The 19,429-nt window shown below is 48.0% G+C and overlaps 1 protein-coding gene across 1 annotated transcript; it reads left to right on the plus strand.

Moving 5' to 3' along the window:
- Positions 1-3,781: 3,781 nt before the first annotated feature.
- Positions 3,782-19,224, plus strand: LOC128844045 (solute carrier family 25 member 33-like). The gene is made up of 7 exons (XM_054041344.1): positions 3,782-3,894; positions 12,828-13,004; positions 15,142-15,219; positions 15,574-15,674; positions 17,257-17,323; positions 17,571-17,854; positions 17,951-19,224. The coding sequence occupies exons 1-7, from the start codon at positions 3,854-3,856 to the stop codon at positions 18,145-18,147; spliced, it is 945 nt and encodes a 314-aa protein (XP_053897319.1). The 5' UTR covers positions 3,782-3,853; the 3' UTR covers positions 18,148-19,224.
- The last annotated feature ends 205 nt before the right edge of the window (positions 19,225-19,429 follow it).

The raw sequence follows: 19,429 nt of genomic DNA on the forward strand, positions 1-19,429 counted from the left end.
CTGAGCTGGCAGGGAAAACAGGAGTAAGGATAGTCTTGGTACATTAGGTGGCAGTTCCCAAGGGGGTTTCTGTGATCCAATCTGTCACCGTGTCACCCACATTACTCCTTGCAGCACAGCAGCCTATGCACCCTGTTGGCAATGTGAGGTCAGTACTGAGTCAGATGGGAAAGCATCAGTCTCCTGCAGGGTAGACTCCAGGGTCTGAATGCTCCAGGCTATGTCCCTGCAATTTGGTTCTTATCATTTACTTCTGTGTTATGGTCAGCACAGGGCAGAACAGTTTCAGGGAATGACAGATCTAACAGCTGTGAATCCTGCTGCTCTGATATCAAACAATAGCTCCCACACTGGGAAGACTGGGACATACTTTAATTCTGTAACCCCGCCTCAGCAGATGTCGAAGTGGCTGGGGGGGGAGGGGGAGTCAGGATTCTCTAGCCCTTCCCTTCTCCCAACAGCTATTACACTGAGGGGACAGGAACATACTGGTTTTCTTTGCCCCCTTATTAGAGGATGTAGTGGGGAAACAGTGACATACTGGGATTCTCTACCCCTTCAGGAGCCTTTATTTCAGTTTGGTGAAGATCCCTTGTATTCTTGGCTCATTTCAGAGGTAGGTGAGATGAGATCCCTGTATTAATAACTGCTGTGCCCTGCTCCAAAGGTGGCTGAATTTCAAAACTCACTGACTGATTCCTGCATAGACACCATGGAGAATGTGGGAGCTGCTTGTAATATTTTTATGAATATCACCTGTCCATCTGATTGTTGGATTGCTGTTGTATTGTTTGCTATGTGACTACCAGAGCTAAATCCTGGGAGAGTTACACTGGGCAGAAAGCAAACAATGGATTCAGACAAGCTCTGTTGCAGGTACTCAAAAACAATAAAGTTTTACTCCTCTGAAGTTTTACTTCTACCTTGCTTGGGACACTGCCTGGCTGGTGACACAAGAGTGGGGTGGTCCAGGAGAGAAATCTAAACAAAGTGCTTTGGAACTATTAAGAGCACAGCCTCCAATGAGACAGGGAGACACTGGATCTGAATGGAAATGTGTTGCATCTCAGAGTCCGGAAGTGGGGAGTCTGGAATAAGCTAGCCTGCCTAAGCCATAGGTAAGGCATAAATTCATATAGACTTATTGTCTTAAGAATCTGTTTCACTGAACGCCATTGTTCTGAATAAAAAATACTTTTCTTTAAGAAACCTACTTGGTCACTGTAACAATCAATAATTAGAGCTCCTAAAGAGAAATCTACAGCAGGGGCCAAAACCCAGTTAGACTTGGACCTGGCTAAGAAATCATGGATGGTACACAGGGGACTACAGCTCATTGCCTGATCTGAGAGTTGGAATATTGTGTGATTCCACCCAAGAGGGAGAACATAAAAGTAATGAGGCCTGTCCACAGAGCTCTAATTGGCTGTTTTTTGGTGGTCTCACCAGAGAGACCCAGGACTGAATTACCATCTCTCCTGTACAGGTGTCCCCCAGAGCTCTGTGCATATGTCTACATTGCAATCCAAAGTGTGACTGCAGGACTGGTAGACATACATGCGTTAGCTTTACCAGCACTAGCACGGCTAAAAATAGTGTAGATGTGGTGCCACAGGGTTCAGCACAGCCTAGCAATGCGAATATATACCCAGCATTTCCAAGATGCTTGTACACCCCACGCTGAAGCCTGAGCCATTGTATGACTCTGCTATTCTTAGCCGTGCTAGGTTATGTATGTCTACCCATGCTGCAATTACATCTCGTATTGCTGTGTAGACACCCTTAAGGCACGTTACTGAGGGACGGGGAGCTTGCCCTGCCACTGCCCAGGCTATACTCACTATACAGAAGATTCAGCCTCCAGAGGCTGTTAAGCTGGCACCTGCACCAGCCACTATTAAAACACAATGAAGAGAAACATGACATTAGAATAACTAAGAGTATCCCAAATCCCACAGCTAACCTGAAACCTGCAGTATAAGAAGGCAGTGTTATGGTGAATATGATTTGTGTGCAGATTCTGAATCAATTCAAACCCATAAAACAAAGAGTCGTCTGTGGAAGCACACACAATTTCTTGGGCTAAAGAGCTCTCATCTCCTATGTACATTGATGTTCAAACTGCAGTATCAGGTCTAGGCAACCTTTTACATACAAAGCCAGGGACTTAATCCTTTCAGGAAACTTTTCTGCCTTTAGTGTGTATTAGCCAGATTTCATATAAAATTATATATTAGCAGAGAGAGACTATGGCTTTGGTTGATTGAGCATGGGGAATAGAACATAGGAAACCTGGGTTCTGTTTCTGGCTCTATCACTTCCCTGTTATATGATCTTGGACAAGGCACTTTACTTTTATGTGGCTCCGTTTCCCCATCTTGACATTAAGGATAATGAGATTTTTTTGTTGTGATATTGAATTGCTTTTTGCAAAGACCTCTGAGTTCCTGGGATGGAAGGTGCTACAGAGAGAGTGAGAATTTTATCATCAATTGTTGCTGGTACCCTTAGATATACAGGGAAAGCAAGGGAGAGTACTGAAGCTTGCAGTTAATCTATCTTTCTGCAGGAGCTATGGCTAGAGTGAAACACAAAAACAAGAAACAGGCACGTTTCACTCGGAGGTAGAGTTTAGAAAATAGAAAGGAAGCAGGGAAACCATACAGGGGCGTTTCAGACATGTTGTATCCTTAAAGGTTAAGATATGAGCTCCGCAGGCAACCCACCTGTTTTACTGCCTTTTCCAATCCCCCCTCCGCACTAGCCTGCGCCCCTCTCTCCATCTGCTGGAGACAGGGCCGGCTCTGGCTTTTTTGCCGCCCCAGGCAAAAAAGCCGCCCGCCGCCCCCCACAGCGCGGCAGGGGAGGGCACCGAGCCCGGCCGCAGGCCGCTCTCCCAGACCAGCCAGAGTGCCGGGGGGAGGGTGGCGAGCCTGCTGCGGCTCCGCTGGCGGCCGGAGCCCCGGGAGGAGGGCGGAGAGCCTGGCCGGGGCTCCGCTCTCCCCGGTGGCGAGCCTGCCGTGGCTTCGCTCTCCCCGGCGGCCAGAGGGCCGGAGGGAGGGCGGCGAGCCCGCCGCGGCTCCACTCTCCCCGGCGGCCAGAGGGCCGGAGGGAGGGCGGAGTGGCGGCCAGAGTGCCAGGTGGAGGGCGGTGAGCCCGCCGCGGCTTCGCTCTCCCCCATGGCCAGAGCGCCGGGTGGAGGGCGGAGTGGCGGCCGGGGCTCAGCTCTCCCCGGCGGCCGGAGCCGGAGCACCGCGCCGCCCCCCTCCAGGTGCCGCCCCGAGCACAAGCTTGGTGGGCTGGTGCCTGGAGCCGGCCCTGGCTGGAGACCCTCCCCCCAGCTTCTATTCTTCTCGGCCCCTGCGCCCCACGCCACCCCCAAGAATCCACTGCAGCACCCTCCCGTTCCCAACCTGTACTGCTCATGCGAGGGCTGGAAACACCACCCGCCCGACAATTCACCGCCACCCACACACGCGATATGTGCCCCATGCGTGCCACCCTCCGCCTCCCACGCTGGAGATCTCCTGGGCCAGCGAGCCGCGCTCGGCGCTGGCAGGGCCAGGCTGGCAGCAAGCAGTGTAGGTGCAATCGGAACAGGCAGATCCTAAATCTCCAACGTCAGTCACCTGACCTGACACAGGACAAACTGTTCCCGCTCGGGCGGGGCGCGTTACTCAGCCGGCCATTGCGTCACGGCGGAGCGGGAGGGGGGCCTGCCGGGGACCAATAGGAGACGGGGGCTGCGCCGCTGGGCGGAAGCAAGGAGCGGAGCGCTGCGTGTGCGGCCCGGGGTGAGCGGCAGGTGCCTGCCGGTTGGAGACAGACGCTCCAGAGGCACAGCGCGGCGGTGATGCCTTATCGGAGCACGCTGCTTCATCTGCTCGCAGGAGGGTGAGCGAGCGAGCGCGAGGTCCTGAGGCGGGCGGGACTCGTGGGCCGGTTCCCTCCTTGCAGTGCGGGGAGCTCGCAGGTTCCGCTCTGCGGCACGGCACGGAGGGAAACGCATGAGTTTTGTTTCTGCGCACGTGGCCCAGTCTCCTAGCCTGAGCAAACCAGCCCGGAGGAAGCCCAGGCGGGACCCAGAGGGGACTGGAGAGCCCAACCCACCAACACCACCGGTAGGGGAGCTAGCAGGGCCCCCCTCCTAGAGAGGGGGATGGGGCTCGAGAGGGGGATGGGGCTCAAGAGCTCTTTGCCCCGAGTCCTTAATCACAGTTCTCTCCTCTCCCTTCTCCTAATCAGCGGAACCTACTGGGGCAGCTGCAGGCAGGCACAGATTGCAGACATCATTGTGCTTTGGGATGTGAAATTCCCGTTCCCGCCCCGGGAGCCACACGGTAGTGACTAAATGATTCTGCACAGAGTTGGGGATACCCCCTTCTCTGGGTTGTGTCGTCCTATCAACTGGAGTTTGGGGGGGTACCCATCCCTATATCTGTTACCCCATTGCCTGGATCATCTCCTTTTCTCTGCTGGGCTGGTTCAACTGTGTATCTCGTATTGTGCCTTCTCCTGAGTGTCCCCCACATGTGCTTTCCCATCTCTAAGGCAGAAATCTTGTATCTATGTTGTCACCCACATGCCTGACCCCAACCCCGCTTCTGGGGGTACACACTTGTCTCACCTATTCCTCTCCCAAATGCCTTGCCCTCTGTTTCTGGGGTACATTCTTGTGTATTTCTCTGCTGTCCCTCCTGAGTGCCAGATTCCTCCCACGCTTCTGGGCTGCAAAACCTTGTTATCCCTGCAAATCCCTGACTTGCCCATTCTCAAGGCCAGATGGGAACATGAGTTTCCAGTCTCCCCAACTTCCACATTACACCGTCATCCTGTGTTTTTTCCCCTTCAGTGATCCCCTCACCTTTCTCCATCCTCTCCTGAGGGGAGCACAGGGTGGGATTAGGGACATATGAGCCCCAGATTCTCTGCATGAATCTCCCTCTGTCCCTCACTCTCATGGTGGCTGGAACATGAGAAAAGAGGCGCCATGGCCTCTACACATTCTAGTTCCATAAATTTTGGCTCCCAAGAGCAGCTGCTAAAGCAGGGGTTCTCAGACTTTTGTACTGGTGAGCCCTTTCACACAGCAACCCTACTTATACATTAAAAACACTTTTTTTTTTTTAATATATTTAACACCATTATAAATGCTGGCGGCAAAGCGACATTTGGGGTGGAGGCTGACAGTTCGCAACCCCCCATGTAATAACCTCGTGACCCCCTGAGGGGTCCTGACCCTCAGTTTGAGAACCCCTATGCTAAAGGGTTCAGTGCAGAGAATCCTATTCTTTCCCACACCCTGGTTACTGGCAATGCCCTTCAGTCCTGACCCACGTTCTCCTATTCCAGTCTCAAGTGCAGGCTTAATCATGTTGGACGTGCATGTAGTACCTTGCACAAGTTGCTAGGACTGTACTTGTGTAGAACAGAACCTTAGAGAGTGAGGCTGCTTGGTTGCTGGGCCAGTTTTTCCACCTAGATCGCCCACCTGAATTCAACAGGAAATGTGTGGGTGCAGAGGTTGAGGGGAGTTGGGGATTGAGAACTGGATCATCTCATCTCAGCATAGTCAGTCCAGGGACATCTTGGCTGCTCCCCAAGAATAAACCCTCTGATTAGCAAAATAAAGGACAAATTCCTACATAGCTTCTGCTTTAAATTGTGTTGCAGCTTTTGCACTTGGCTAATGTTAGAAGAGAATGGGGTCTGGTCACTAGTGGCTAGAGGAGGCCTGGGAGTCAAGAATCAAGCTTTTGTTCCCAGGAATAGGTGGATTGGGGTGGGGGGAGGGTGATCTAATCCCAGTTCTGTCAATGACTGGCGGTGTGACCTTAAGCAAGTCCCTTTCCACCTCTTTGTCTCATTTTCCCCTTTTATACAAGAGGGGAAAATAGTAGCTATTTGTCTGATACGGTGAGGGTGAGACCTAAATTATTAATGTTTTAAAGTGTTTTGTAATGCTCCAATTACTGGTGCCAGCAAAGAGCAAATTATTATTATATATTCAGATATCCTGTTTCTGTTTGCCCTAATATTTCACTGAGCTCAGCAACTGTATCTCATGGGAACTGCCAGATTGAGTCCAACCAATGGTTTGTTTAGTCCAGTGACCTGTATCTGATAGTGGCTAATACCAGCAGTTTTAGAGGAAGGGGCAGGAAACCCAGCAGGGGGCAGTGATGGAATAACCTATCTTTCCCTCCTCTCCCCCCAGGAAAGTTTCCTCCTGACCCCCCAATGACTAGAGGTCAGCTTGTTCCCCTAAACGGGAGAGGTTATATCCTTTCCAAATGTCTGGAAGTTTTAATCCTTACTAATGTAACTGGAGTTCTCATTATCCATATAAATGTCAGCTCCTTTTTTTTAATCCCATTAAGCTCTTGAACTCTGATTATCTTGTAACCATGAATTCCTCAGGCTAATTATGCATCTATGAAGTGTTTTATTGGTTTTCAATTTGCTGCCTGTCATTGTGAGAGTAAAGAGTACCCCATCTACCCTCTCAGTTCCCATTGTTATTTTGTATACCTTTATCATATCCCCTCTTAGTCTCTCTAAACTAGTCTTTTCAGTCATGCCTTCTAATCCTCTCCAGGCCTCACACCATTTTTGCTCCCCATATCCATACCCTGTCTCTGTTCCATCTATGTCATCTTCCAGAGAGGGTGACCAGAGATGAACACAGTGTTGTTCTATGTGAGAGCATTCCATTGCTTTTATAAAGGTGTTGGAATAGCTCCAGTATTATTCTCCATCCCATTCCTCTGCATCGTAACATTTTGTTGGAATTTTTGATTGCCACAGCCCATGGAATAGAGGTTTTTATTGACCACAAGGACACCCAGGTTACAGTTTAATTGAGAACCCAATAAGGTGTAGGAGAAATCCAGATGATTCCTTGCAGTGTGCATTGCCTTGTGTTTGTCATGCCTGAATCTAATCTACTTTTGTTTTCCCTATTCACCTCACGTGGTTAGGTCCTTCTGAAGTTCCTCAGTCTTCTCCAGTCTTGACTAATCTAAATAATTGTCATTTACAAATTTTACCACCTCACTGTTCATCCCTCCCTGCTTTCCAAATCATTACCTAAACAATATCAATCCTAGCATAGAACAAGGAAGCCCATTCCTAACCTTTTGCCGTGATGGAAATTGGTTGTTTTCTCTTAGTTTCCATTCTATGACAGAAGTTCACCTCTCACCCCATGCTGCTTGCTTTCCTTTACAGCCTCTTGTGAGGGCCTTTGATAAAGGCTTTTTGAAAGCTACATCAGCCCGTTCTCCTTAATTTGCTATTTTATTGATAAGTTCAAAGAATAACAGATTTTCCTTTGCAGAAGCTGTGATGGTTTGTCCCTGTTTATGTTCACACAGAGCGTTTATAATTATTATTTCAGTCAGTTTTCCTGGTACAGAGGATTGGTACAACAGTACAGTAGCTGATTTTAATTAGGTTGCATTAACAACTCAGCCTCTTCATTCTTAAATTCCTCAGAATCCATGGATGCACCATCTATTCCTGGTGACTTGTTCTTTAATTTATCAGTTTATTCCAGCATCTCCTCTTTTGAGATGTCAGTTTCTTGCAGTGCCTCAGCTTTGTTACCACAAAAGAGCAGGTCTGTGGTAGATATTGCCCCAGCATCCTCTGGTAAAGACTCATGCAAAGAAACTGCATTGCTCCTTTACAATATCCTTAACCTCCTTACCCGATTCGTTGATTGTAAGGCCAAAATCCAATTTGACCTCCTGCGAACACAGGCCATACCATTACATGTACGTGTCCCTGTATTGAGCCCAAACTGACTAAAGTATATCTTCCAGAAAGGCATCCAGTCTTGATTTGAAGACATCAAGAGATGGGAAATCCATTACTTCCGTTGGTAGTTGGTTCCAGTGGTTAATCACCCTTGCTGCTAACAGTTTGTGCCTCGGCTCTAATTTGTATTTTTGTCCAGCTTTAAATTCCAGCCCCTGGTATTTTTTTAGGCATTTTTCCACTAGATTAAATAGACCTTTAGTGCCTGGTATTTTCTCCCCATGAAGGTACAGACACTGTAATCAAATTGCATCTTAATCTTCTTTTTGATTGATCTCTTTAAGTCTCTCACTATAAGGCATTGTCTCTAGCTCTTGAGTCATTTTTGTGGCTCTTCTCTGCACCCTCTCCAGATTTTTCAACATCCTTTTTAAAATGTGGACACCAGAATTGGATGAACTATTCCTGTATTAGTCTCACCAATGCCATATACAGAGGAAAAATCACTCCCTGTTCCTACAGACTACTTCCTTGTTTACACATTCTAGGATCGTATTAGACCTTTTTACCACAACATCTCTCTGGGAGTGCATGTAAAGTTGTTGGTTCATAGTGACCTCTAAATCCTTTTCATAGTTATGGCATCCCCAGGATACAGTCCCCCATTCTGTAGATATGGCCTGCATTCTTTTTTCTAGATACAGCTTTTGGCCATATTAAAATTCATTTTGTTTGAATGGGCCCAGTTTACCAAAAAATCCAGATCATTTTCTGTGACTGGCCTGTCCTCATTATTCATCACTGCCAGTCTTAGTGTTATCTGCAAATATTATCAGCAGTGATTTTATATTTACTTCCACATCATTGATGAAAATATTGAACAGCATCAGGCCAATAGTATCAATCCCTGCAGAACCCCACTAGACACACCCCTATTTGATAATTTACCCATAGATAACTTCTTTTTGAGATCTGTTGGTTAGTCAGTTCTTAATCCATTTAACTTGTGCTTTGGTACTATACAGTGCTAATTTTTTAATCAGAATGTTAGGTACTAAGTCAAATGCCTTACAAAAGTCTGACTATTGGTTACCTTTATCAACCAAACTTGATTTCATCCTTTGAGATTGCAAGTTAGTTTGACAAACGGTTTTTCATAAAACCATGTTGATTGGCATTAAATTCCCATCCTTTAATTCTTTATTGATTGAATCCCATATCCTCTTTTCCCTTATTTTGCCCAGGTTTGATGTCAGGCTAACCAGCTTATAGTATCCCAGGCTATTCCCTTGCCCTTCTTAAATTTTGGCACAACATTAGCAGTCTTCCAGTCCTTTGGAATTTCCCTGATGTTCAAAAATTTATTAAAAGATAACCTCTGAGAGTGAGAGATGTCCTCAACCTGCACCCAAGTATCCTAAATGAATTGGCTATCTGGGCCTGCTGATGTTAAAATTTTTGTCTCTAGTGGATGGTATTTAACGTCCTCTTTAATTACTAAAGGACTAGAAGGTATTTGCCATCTTCATGATAGGAGAACATAATCCTGCTTCTTTCCAAACACAGAACAGAAATATTTATTGAACACTTCTGTCTTTTCTGCATAATTATGAATCATTTTACCATCTCCATTTAGTACTTGAGCTATCTCTAAGTTATATCTTTTGTTCCTGATATTCTAGTCCTTAGCGCCCTGACCTCTTGAGCCTTGCCACTTAGCTATACCAGTATACAGGTCTGCATTTCATTTAGGGTTCCCTTATGGTTGTGTAAGCAGCTTCTATAATTCACCTAAGGATTTTAATTTCTTTGCTTTTGACCTTGTGGCCTTTTTGACTAGCTTCCTCACTTTTGTTTTTAAATCCTCCTTTCTAAAGTACAGCATCACTATGCAAGTTCTTAGTATCTTTGCTCCCCTTAGGATGATATTGCGGTCATTAGTATTAAGGGACTCCACTACAGTTATTACTTGAATAGTGTGTTACATACATCTGAGTTATGAATAGCCTCTCCTCCTGTGTGCTGTAGCACTAGCTATTCCAAGAAGTAATCCTTTAAAGTACCAAGAAATTGCTTCTCTAAACCTTGTGACATTTCCCCAGTTGAAATCACCCATTTTAGTGGACTTTGTTGCCTCTTTGATCTCACTCACCACTGCACTCAAAAACCTTTCACTGATCTGCAGGCAGGGAGTGAAACCCTGCTTATATATTTGTATTCCTATGTCTTGGGATTTGCATCCATACAGATTAGTTTATCGTAGTGGAATTTATTGGGTCTAGCACTGCTCCCTCCACTCTACCACCTCTTCTGTCCTCTGCATATAGTTCATAGCCAGGTACTACAGTTAAGGCTAAAATTTTGTCACGGTTATTTTTAGTGAAGGTCATGGGCAATAAACAAAAATTAACAGAAGCCCATGACCTGTCCCTGACTCTTACTAAAAATAACTGTGACAAAATGGGGAGGGAGGGAGTGGGGGATCCAGAACTCACCCCTGCTGCGGCTCTGGGGTCCCACCCACAGTGGCTGGGATCTCTGGAAGTCACAGATTCTGTGACATAATCTTAGCCTTAACTGTGGTATCTCATTGATTTGTAAGTCATCTGTGTTTTAGTAATGCTTCTGACAATAAGCTCCTCTTCCATGGCCATGCATTCTAGTTCACCTAACTTTTGCCTTCAGGCTTCTTAACTTGGTATAGACCAGGGGTTGGTAACCTATGGCACATGTGCCAAAGGCGGCACGCGAGCCGATTTTTACTCGCACGCTGCTGCCAGCCAGGGTCCCGGCCGCCGGCCCCGCTCAGCCCGCTGTCTGCCTGGGTGAACGGAATCCTAGGCCAGCAGCGGGCTGAGTGGGGCCAATGGCCAGGATTCTGGCTTGCAGGAGCCGGCGGCTGGAACTCCAGACCGTCAGCTGGCTGAGCCACTCAGCCCGCCACCGGTCTGGGGTTCCGTCCGCCAGCCCCGCTCAGCCAACTCCCGGTGTAGGGTTCTGGCCGCCAGCCCCTTGCCAGCCTGCTGCCGGTCTGGAGTTCCGGCCCCTGCTGCTGGCCTTGCTCAGCCTGCTGCCAGTCTGGGGTTCTGTCAGGGGACCCCTGTAAATGTAAAATTTATTACTGGCACGTGAAACCTTAAATTACTGAAGACTTGGCATGCCACTTCTGAAAGATTGCCAACCCCTGGTATAGACTCATTGATAGGTTTTATTTTTGCCCATGTGCCTTTTGCTATTTAACTCCTTGTTCTGATACTAAGACTTACTTCCGAGCCCTCCAGCCTGTACAACGCTCAATGATCTGACATTGGACCCAGGTGGGGTTGTCTTTTGGGTCAGGCTATTCAGCTGAGTTCTCCACACCACCATGAACTGGGATCCTCAGTATTTGTCACAGAGTTGCCTTTTGAACCTGATACTGGCTCTCTACCTAAATTGTGTCCAATCCCCGGGCTCCTGCCAGCTGTAACTGCTACTGATGACAATTGCAGATATTGACTGATGACACTGAAAGACATCAGGTGTCCAGACCCTCTGACGAGGGACCTTTCTTATCAAGCCAAATATAATATAGGAAGACAGGGCTAGAGTGCAGTACTGATGCAATGGGGCAGCTCTGCTCACTGCTGGAGTTGCCATCTGCATTTAATGTCATTACAGTTTTTAACCATTTCAACTGCAGGAGTTCACTGCAATAGATTTCGAGAGCCTCTTCCTGCCCCTGTGATAACAGCAAACTATAAGAGTCCAGAAATGAAGGATATAAGTGGTTTTAACTACACAAGATTGGAGAGTGGGTGTCTCTGAGCTGCACCGACTGTGTCAGACCATTATTCAGAACTCCAGTTAGAGATCAGATGCCCTGCTATTGCATTTCTCTGCCCCCACACAGCTCTATCAGACTGTTCTCTGCTTCCCACTCCGAGGCTCCCCACACCAGCTGTGACCTTGCTGGGTAACTTTTTCCTCTATAATTATCAGTTTGAAGATCTCTTAGGCTGTTACCTCAAATACCCGTCATGCTGCCTCTCTCCCTGGGACCTCTGCTTAGAATTTTACCCTCCATGTCCCTTTGGACACAAAGTGGAGGGCAAAATGTTCAGGTACTTGGAGAAAGAGACTTAAATTCCCAATCCCAAGAAAAATCTGTCAGCTTCTCAACCTCCCTTGTCCCACCCACCACTACTAAGGGCCAGGGTCACCCGCTAGAATTCATCTCTGTAAATAAATTTTTTGGGGCTGCAAACCAGCCAGGCTGGTTATGTTAGACCAGAGCCCTCGGCCAAAGGCCCTGAATGGACATAACATGGGCACGGATTATGGGGCCTTCCGATTTTTCTGACTCTAGTCTGACCTTATGTTGTGGGGTCTGTCTGCCTCAAAGGGACTGGAGAAAGGCCTCTAGGGCACCAGATCCAGTCTGGCCCCGGGGGTCAATAGTGAGATAAGTCTTCCCATTTGATGGCCATTAGTGGCTTTTATGTTATAAACGAGTTTGGTGGGTGTCAGCCCAGGCCCTGGTGGGACAAGTGCAATTGTTACTAACTGGCTCCTTCAGTGGCAGCTTCAGCAATTGCCCAGAAGTGAATGGGTTCCAGATCGAAAGAGGGTTCCTCCATGGCAAGCTGAGGCATGTGGACAAAGTGCAGAATGGGGTGGGGGGGACACTTGCCCTGCTAATGCAGGGACTGAATCCGCTTCGGGGACCTGCAGAGCATACCCTCTTCAGGGCTGTTAAGTCAGCTGCTGACATCATCAGCAAAGTCCTGCGGTGGGACTGGGCAGCTGAGCTATTTGCTGTGAGCAGCTCCAGTGCAAAGGTCGTGAGTTTGAGTCCTCCTCCTGGACTTAGGACGCAGCTTGTCTCAAATGCTGATACCTGAACAGGGCTGGCCAGGAGCTGTTGGAACCAACGTGTTAATCAGTGCTGAAGCCAGAGGCCCTACGTGACGAAGGCCAGAGGGCCTGGTCAACAGGCAAACAATGCGGGGGATATCAGAGCTGCTGCTCCCAGTTCCTGAGGAGTAACCCTTGTTCATGCCAATCTGCCCTCACTGTTTCCCCAGATGTGGCGGTACAGCTGGAGCCATCCTGACCTGCCCCCTGGAAGTGGTGAAGACACGTCTACAGTCATCCTCGTTGACCCTGCGCCCTCTTTGCCTCCCTGAGGTGCAGCTGCAGGGGCTGAATGGAGGGTTTGTGCGTCCAGCCTTACCCTCCCCTGGCGTGCTCCAGCTAATGAGGTGAGCTGGGGAGGGGGTTGTGACGGGTTCGGTCACAGAGACCCCCTTGGGACTGTCACCTGATGTGCTGAGACTACCTCTGAGCCCGTTTTCCCTGCCAGTCTTGTTGAGCCAGATATGCCAATCTGCTGCAACACAGACCCAGGGTCTGAACCACATGCCCCAAAGCTGCAGACTTAACTGAAAACAGCTTAAGAAGTGCTCCAGTGAGCACCCAGACACCCAACTCCCAGTGAGATCCAACCCCCAAATAAATCCGTTTTACTCTGCATAAAGCTTATACAGGGTAAACTCATAAATTGTCCACCTTCTGTAACACTGATAGAGAGAGATGCACAGCTATTTGCTCCCCCAGGTATCTGTTATTTACTCTGGGTTAATTAATAAGCAAATGTGATTTTATTAAATATAAAAAGTAGGGTTTAAGTGGTTCCAAGTAATAACAGACCGAACAAAGTAAGTTACCAAGCAAAATAAAACAAAACACACAAGTGTAAGCCTAATACATTAAGAAACTGATTACAAATGAAATCTTACCGCCAGAGATGTTCCAATAAGCCTCTTTCACAGACTGGACTCCTTCCTAGTCTGGGTCCAGCAATCACTCTCATGCCCGTAGTTACTGTCCTTTGTTCCAGTTTCTTTCAGGCATCTCTTTGGGGTGGAGAGGCCATCCCTTGAGCCAGCTGAGGACAAAATGGAGGGGTTTCCAGGGCCTTTTATATTCTTCCTCTTGTGGGCAGAAACCCCTTTGTTCTCCTGTGCAAAATCACAGCAACAAGATGGAGTTTGTAGCCACCTGGGCAGGTCACATGTCCATGAATGATTCAGCTTTTTGCAGGCTGATGCCATTGTTTACATGTTAGTTTGAATGTTCCCAGGAAAGCTCAGATGTGGATTGATGGCTCCCAAAGTCCATTGTCAGTTAAATGTTCCTTGATTGAGCACTTACTGAGAATAGTCCTTTCTCAAGAAGCTGACCAAATGCTTCACCGAGGCTACTTAGAATCAAACACATTGAGATACAAGTACATAGCCAATATTCATAACTTCAAATACAAAAATGATACACACATACAAACAGCATAATCATAACCAGAAAACTACAACCTTTCCATGAACACCCAACTTGACCTCCTCTGTACAAAACCTGGTGCAACCGTAGGACCCTGGTTGTAACAATGATCTATATGGTCACAGTTCATGTCAATAATATCACAGGGGTTACTTGCATGTGCAACTTAGCAGCATGAGGGGTTCAGGCTGGGAGAGCCAGCCAGCAGTTGGAGAAGGGTGGGGGATGGAAGTGGGACTTAGAGATGAAAGCCATGGGAGGAAAGGGCTTCAGGGCACAGAATTTGTATTAGTGTGCTTCCTGTCTCTCTCAGCTATGTGTGTATGTCTACATTGCAGTTAGACACCCACAGCTGGTCCATACTAGCTGACTTGGGCTCATGGAGCTGTTTAATTGCAATGGAAATGTTTACACCCTAGCCAGAGCCCCACAAGACTGAGTCAGCTGGCAGGGGCCAGCTATGGGTGTCTGCCGTGTAGACATACCTTGTGAGTCTGAGGCCAGGTCTTTACTACAGACCTGTATTGAACACCCCTGAGTGACAACATTATACCGACCTAACCCCAGGCGTAGACAGAACTGTGACAGTAGGACAGCTTCTCCCATCAACATAGCTATTGCCTCTCATGAAAGTGGATTAACTACGCTGACAGGAGAAGCTCTTGCCACTACATGGCATAGTAGCAGCTTCACTAAAGCACTACAGTGGCACAGCTGCACCAGTGCAGCACTGAAATGAAGGCAAGCCCTGAGGGGCAGCTGCTGGGGCTGGGACAAAGGTCACAGCTGGTGGTGAATAAACAGATTCTGGATTGTGCAGGTAAATTGCGGGAAATGAAGAAATACTGAGGGGAGAGTGAAGAAGAGGATGAACAGAAAATGAGGGGAGCAAGAGAAATGTGGAGGAAAGGAGTGAGAGGAAGGAAGCCAGGGAGAGATGCAGAGAGAATGAGATGTAGAGAAAGGTGAAGGGCTGGTAGGGAGGTATGGAGGGGAAGGAGGACTAGGAGAGCAGACAGCTTGGTCCCACTCCTTCTCTGATTTTATTTATTCCTTCCACAGGGCCATCCTGGAGAAGGAAGGAATCCGCTCCCTCTTCCGAGGCCTGGGTCCCAACCTTGTTGGAGTCGCCCCCTCCAGGTAAGAATCACTCAGTGAGTATATTCTCCCTCCTCCCCCCTCTCCCCCCCCCATGGGTCTCGCTAGGGTGCACTCTCCTAGGGTCCTACCAATCACTGCCCCACCTCCCCACAATGTCCAGGCCCCGGATACAGTGCAGTCTCTGGCACCTCCATGGGGAGATTCAATGGAGGCCCCTCACCATGCCTTGTGAGGCTCAGGGTGACACCTGGTGTCCACGTGTGGCTGTTGTATGACATATCCTCAGTGCAGGGTCTGTCTGGGGTAAGTTATGTGGAAACAAGGGCCCTTCATGCTTCAGTTGCTCCTTTCAGGTGGATTGCTACTGCACGTGTATATCTCTTCCCCAACCAGGGCCATCTATTTTGCTGCCTATGCTGGGGCTAAGGAGAAGCTCAATGTTGTCTTCGTACCCGAGTCCAAGAAAGTTCATGTGCTCTCAGCAGTCTGTGCAGGTGAGCTTCTCCCATGCCATATTAGACCAGAGGGCCCATTCAGCCTGGGATCCCTGTAAACATGAGGGGATTTGACCATCTGGTGTCACTGTTCAGGCCATTCTCATTCACATAATCACCTCATTTCTTTGTTAGCCCTTCTGAAGCTCTTTCTCCCACCCCATCCTGCTGCAGCAGCTTCCCAGGTCAGTGAAATACAACAGAAACAATCTCTCTCTTAATTCACCTGAAGTCGCTGTTCAGTGTCAATGATCTAGGCCTTACCCCAGTGATACTCAGACCTCAGTGGGGTTCAGGAGCCAAATTAGCGATCAACATTACCCAAAAAAGCCACTTCATCATTTCATTTACTATAGTGCTGTAGATTCATATTTAAACAGTATGATGGGAAATATTTAGTTTTTGTAAGATAGATAGATATAATTCTCACAGCAAAATGAGTGACCCAGTATTATTATTTTATCGACCACAATTGGTTAATAACCTAGTAAAAGCATCCTGATTGGTTAATAATTAAATCAGTGTTTTAATATCATGCGCTGCAAAGAGCTGCAGGAGACCCTACAGTGCCACTTGTGGCTCTCAAGCCTCAGTCTGAGTATCACTACATTAGCTCTTTGATTGCCTTGGGAAACAGGGCTCCCTACTGGGGAGCCAAGTAACTTAATCCCCACACACAACCTCAGCAGTCTCACTGCCTTTCCTGCTTCTGTTGTCTTCCCTTTCTCTAATGAGACCCTCCATTCTCAGCAAGTCTCATTGTTTCCTGCCTCTCATTCCAGGTTCAGCCTCCTTCTTTCTGGTTCCAGGCACCAGGGGTGGGGGAAATGAGGCTATAATGAAAGGCTTATGAGATTCATAGATTCCAAGGCCAGAAGGGACCATTGTGATCATTTCATCTGACCTCCTGCGTAACACAGGCCAGAATGTCCCCAAAATAATTCCTAAAACACATATTTTAGAAAAAACGTCCCATCTTGATTTAAAAATGGTCAGTGATGGAGAATTCACCAGGACCTCTAAATTGTTCCAGTGGTTAATTACCCTCATGGTTATTACACCTTATTTGCCATCTGAATTTGTCTAGCTTCAATTTATAGCCATTGGACCTTTCTCTGCCAGACTGAGGAGCCCATTATGAAATATTTGTTCCCTATGTAGATACTTATAAACTGTGATCAAGTCACCCTCAACCTACTCTTTGTTAAGCTTATCAGATTGAGCTCCTTGGGTCACTCACTGTAAAACAAGTTTTCTAATCCTTTAATCGTTCTCCTGGCTCTTCTCTGAGCACGCTCCAATTTAATTGGACACCAGAGCAGGACACAGTATTCCAGCTGTGGTTGCACTAGTGTCAAATACAAAGGTGTGCATAGGAGGGGTGGCTCCCAGTAAGGGGAAGCAGAGCCAAACAGGCTTCACCTTAGAACTCTTCACTTCCAAGGGACCCCCAAACTATGCCCAAATTGGTAAACAGTTGCAGATTAACTATCATTCAAAGAGCTAACCTACCAGTAACTCCCCACAAACTGTGTAGCCCCACTCTGGTACCTGTCATGACCTCTGACCTTCTACTTCCTAGGGGTCACCTCTGCCACACTTACCAATCCCATTTGGCTGGTGAAAACCAGGATGCAGCTGGAAGCCAGGTAAGGAAGGTAGCGCATGCACACAGACTGCATGGGGCTGGGGGTGACACACTGACAAGAATGTGTGCTTTCAGGACACTGGAAAAGTAGCAGTTATTAGTAATCTTCCAAACGCAGCTGCGAGGTACCCAGGCCAGGAATAACAAGGGGTATGTGTGTTTTGGCAGGGGTGGGGGATGTGCTATTGATCAGTATTCAGTGGCAGAGTTGTGTGTGGGTGATTCTAATCCCCCCTTGGTCTCTGCAGGGCCAGTGGGGAGAAGCACAGTAACGCTCTCCAGTGTGCCATACGAGTGTACCGCACTGAGGGCTTGCAGGGATTTTACCGTGGAATCAGTGCCTCCTATGCTGGAGTCTCCGAGACCGTCATTCATTTTGTCATCTATGAGGCGCTGAAACAACAGCTGAGGGAGCAGCAGCCATTCCTCCCAACAGCCTTTGCCCTTGCACCGAACAGCCGTGATTTCTTTGGACTCATGGCAGCTGCTGCCATCTCCAAGACATGTGCCTCATGTATTGCGTACCCACATGGTGAGCAGCTCCATCCTCCCCTCCACCACCCTCCTGCTGGGAGAGGCCTGGCTTGGAGGGTGACTCTGCTAACATCCCATCCCTTTGTTTTCTCAGAGGTTGTCCGGACACGGCTGCGGGAAGAAGGGTCCCGCTATCGCTCCTTTGTGCAGACCCTGCGGCTGGTGGTCCAAGAAGAGGGACCCCTGGCTCTGTACCGAGGACTCCTGGCCCAGATGATGCGCCAGATCCCCAACACAGCTATCATGATGGCTACCTATGAACTGATCATCCACTTGGCTACCAAAGTGTGACCTTGAACAAATGCACCAGACCCTTGTTGAGGCTGCTGGCTGTGCATGGGAGAGCTAAAGTCTTGTGACTTGACATGTTTTTCCTGTTCCACAAGGTAGTGCTGTTCACTCCGTAGCAGAAGGCCAGTGTGGTGAAGACCTTGTGTGTGGCAGTCTACCATCTGCTGACAGGATGCAGTGCTCTCAGGCCAGAGCAGTGGTTCTGGATGGTGCGTGACCTCTAGCATCAACCTCCAGAAAGTGCTCAGATTCTCTGAGGTGGCAGTAAACCAGCTAGAATAGGTGCAGTGGGGGCTCCCAGTGCAAAGCACAAGGGCATGGAGTTCAGTGGGGAAAGAGATAAAGGAGGATAAATAAATAATTATATAAAACAAATAAAATAAAGGGATGCAGGATGCCAATTAAGCAAGTGCATATTTCAGCCCTTCCAGTGTCCCCAGCTGGCCATCCCCATCACTAGAAAATACATGTATAGTTAACAGCCCCAGGAGCTCCACTCTTCTTGGGCCTGGCCTATGGACATAGCTGGACATGTAGTCAGTGGATAGGGAGAGTAAACAAATCTGCAGACATCATGCAGCAAATGGAGATCTTGCGATAAGGCCTTCAGCTACTCTCTGGGATTCTGCACATAGTCAGGGTCTCTACATAGAGTCCTACCCCCTACACTGTCTTCTTTCAAGAGATTCTCCAAACTTAACTGATAGCCATCCTAGTGCATAGTACTTAGCAGGCATCTTACATCATCTCCTTAAGGGAGCAGTCACCTGTGGAAAGAATCATACAGCTGAGTAATTAACTCTGCCTTTCTCTCCTCCTTAGAAGAGAGGCCAGGGCAGGGTGTTAGAACTCAGCCCCATGTATCAAGAGAAGCAGGATGCATCCTGGCAGGGGGAGCTCTGGCCTGGGCAGCTTGTGTTACTATAGGCCCCGTCTATCCCTCTTTCAGGTCTGTTCTCTGCAGGGGCAGGGAAGGAACCTGCAAGGGCCCAGCTCTGCCTTTCTCTGCTGGAGGTACTATGACATGAGGAACAGTAGATATAAAAACCAAGCTGGATGCCTGGTGTGTGAAACATACTGTTTTGTGCCTGTGAATGTCATTTAGAGGGTGGATGCAGGTGTTGAAGTTGAGGGATTTGTTAACACACTAAGTGTATAGAAAAAATAAGACTATCAATTGAAAACATCAGATCTGTCTGTATCTGAGGGACTAATCCCACAACCTTGAACCCACTGCAGGCGGACCAGACTGCCTAAAACTAAGGCCCTGCCTTGGACAAAA

Source organism: Malaclemys terrapin, chromosome 1 (assembly GCF_027887155.1).
Source record: "Malaclemys terrapin pileata isolate rMalTer1 chromosome 1, rMalTer1.hap1, whole genome shotgun sequence".
NCBI lineage: Eukaryota > Metazoa > Chordata > Testudines > Emydidae > Malaclemys > Malaclemys terrapin.